Consider the following 2,916-nt stretch of genomic DNA (forward strand, 5'->3'; position numbering starts at 1 on the left):
CGGGTTGCTTACTGGCACCCCCTACCACGACCGGGTTGCTTACTGGCACCCCCTACCACGACCGGGTTGCTTACTGGCACCCCCTACCATGGCCGTGTCGCTTACCGGCGCCCCCTACCATGGCCGTGTCGCTTACCGGCGCCCCCTACCATGGCCGCGTCACTTACCGGCGCCCCCTACCATGGCCGCGTCACTTACCGGCACCCCCTACCATGACCGGGTTGCTTACCGGCACCCCCTACCATGGCCGCGTCACTTACCGGCGCCCCCTACCATGGCCGCGTCACTTACCGGCACCCCCTACCATGGCCGCGTCACTTACCGGCACCCCCTACCATGGCCGTGTCGCTTACCGGCGCCCCCTACCATGGCCGCGTCCGCAGCGGTGGTAGGTGGCGCCGGTAAGCAACGCGGCGGTGGTAGGTGGTGCCGGTAAGCGACGCGGTGGTGGTAGGAGGCGCTGGTAAGCGACGTGGCGGTAGTAGGGGGCATCGGTAAGTAATGCAGCGGTGGTATGGGGTCCAGTAAGCGACGTGGCCATGGTAGGGGGTGCCGGTAAACGACGCGGCCATGGTAGGGGGCGCCGGTAAGTTCTACCCGTGTTTCCATCTCTAGTCTCTACCCGTGTCTTCCTCTAGCCGTGTTTCCATCTCTATCTGTGTCTTCCTCTACCCGTGTCTCCATCTCTACCTGTGACTTTCTCTCCCTGTCTCTCTTTCTCTCTACCTGTGTCTTCCTCGTCCCGTGTCTCCCTCTCTACCTGTGTCAATTGTCACAGGAGATTATGAGGAGATGTTCTCGTGGCTTCCCGCTTCAGGAGGACGTCCTGACCGTCGAGGAGGATGACGACCTCGACGACGACGACACGGAGGCTGCGCTCGCCGAATTCGACTTCCTCACTCCTGGATCAGAAGAGGGCGCCGGTAAGCGAGGAAGACACAGGTAGAGATGGAAACACGGCTAGAGGAAGACACAGGTAGAGATGGAAACACGGCTAGAGGAAGACACAGGTAGAGATGGAAACACGGGTAGAGATGGAAACACGGGTAGAGGAAGACACAGGTAGAGATGGAAACACGGCTAGAGGAAGACAGAGGTAGAGAGAGCGAACACATGTCGAGGAAGACATGGGTAGAGAGAGATGGAGAGATGGGTAGAGGAAGACACAGGTAGAGAGAAAGAGACAGGGAGAGAAAGTCACAGGTAGAGAGAGAGAAAGACAGGTAGAGAGAGAGACACACAGGGAGAGGAAGTCACAGGCAGAGAGGGCGACACGGTACCGGTCGAGTCGGTCGGCGACCTCCTCGCACAACGACGACGAGGGTTCGTGTTGGGAGTGGAAAAGGGTTTTTTGATGATACGAATGTTGCCCACCCTGAACATTTCGTGGTAGACGTAATAAACTTTGAGCGGATGGAACGGACTTTTTTCGCCCGAAGAAAAATGAAATCCGGGAAATTATCCCGGCCATCCCGTTTAAAATACGTCAGTTGAATAATTGAGCTATCCCCCAGGAGTCACCAGGAGGTCTCCCCCAGGAGTCACCGACATGCAGCTCTAGCGAATCAGTGTTGCGATAGGGGAGTTTGAAACATGCTGCGAGCAAGCGTCGCAAATTCGACAGCTTGTGCAAGAATGCGTTTAAACCGTGTCTAGCTCGAGTGGGCCTACAGTGAAGGTGTGGAGCAGACGTGCATAGCCTACCGCTGTAGTGGGAGCCTGACCGGCATCTCTCTTATCGCTCGCTCGCACTGTTTCATCGAGGTCTGAATCACTGCAAATGGCAAACATTACACGTTTAACTAAAGTATGTCTTACGTAATGTGTAAAGTATGAAACCCAAGTTCAGATGGCTTAGACTAATTTGTTTAGACCAGACAGACCTAGACAGACTGGAGTTGACCAGTTTAGAATGCAACAGAGAATGCTCTCCTGCGTAACACTAATCCACACAAAGAACTAATTGAGTCTAGATGGCCGACAACTACATCAAATTCAATCAAACGTGAAAGAGAAGAATTCTGAACGAAATGCTAATACGAAGTTCATATCCTCGGTCAATATAAGTGAGATAGCCACAAGATAGGACAGCGTGTGCGTGTATAGAACACATCTGTCCCGAGACGCAACACACGAGTATAAGGACAGAACGTCCTTTGACGCCGAGGAGCCGTAAAGCGTTTCGGCATTCGTAACCATGGCAACCTCCGTCATTGCCGCCGCGCGGATTCTCTGAAGCTGCACTTGCATGTAATCGAGTCGCTCCTCTCGTTCCTCCTCGGCCTCCTCCTCCTCTTCCTCCTCCTCCTCCTCTTCCGTGTCGCCGTTCTCCGAGCTAAGAAAGTTGAAGGTGTCGAGGACGGCTGCCTCCGTCTCCAGGAGCTGTCTGTCATCACCGACCGATGTCTTCTTTCCCTGCAGTCTACAGAAATCGAAGAATGCGCGTTGGACGGGAGATTTTCTAGAACGACGTGGCGGGTAACTAGCACAGCGATTACGATTAGAGGTGTCACGAATCACTGGTGCATCACTCATTCATAATTTAATAGTCGTTGCCATGTGATACGGGATATGCAGCGTGCGTACCGTGATGCATTCGTACTACAATTGTTGAGCAATCGGTGCGATAACTAAAACATTTTTTTTTTATCCTAGACGTAATTGATTTTGTGAGGGAAAAAATGATGATAATCTAGATTAAGTGTAATGTGAATTTTAGGATGATTCGGTGCAAGAGTAAAATTCCTATTTCTAAACCCAACCACACCTCTACCTCACACACACCACACCGACCTCATCCTTCTCCACAAACACCCAATCCTCACCTCTTCCACATGCACGCACGAACACACGCACAGACGCATGCACGGACGCACACACACACACACACACACTCACACACCCTTACCTCCACTT

General features: G+C 53.1%; 1 protein-coding gene across 1 annotated transcript in view; it reads right to left on the reverse strand.

Annotated features, from left to right (window-relative positions):
* The window catches only part of LOC106813661 (striatin-like), a gene marked incomplete in the record, with an annotated part of 29,861 nt that overhangs the window by 15,229 nt on the left and 11,716 nt on the right, over positions 1-2,916 (reverse strand). Inside the window, 2 exon segments of the mRNA XM_014817857.1 lie at positions 1,704-1,774; positions 2,249-2,422. Coding sequence (XP_014673343.1) covers positions 1,704-1,774; positions 2,249-2,422 — 245 coding nt within the window.

Source organism: Priapulus caudatus, unplaced genomic scaffold (assembly GCF_000485595.1).
Source record: "Priapulus caudatus unplaced genomic scaffold, Priapulus_caudatus-5.0.1 Scaffold805, whole genome shotgun sequence".
NCBI lineage: Eukaryota > Metazoa > Priapulida > Priapulimorpha > Priapulimorphida > Priapulidae > Priapulus > Priapulus caudatus.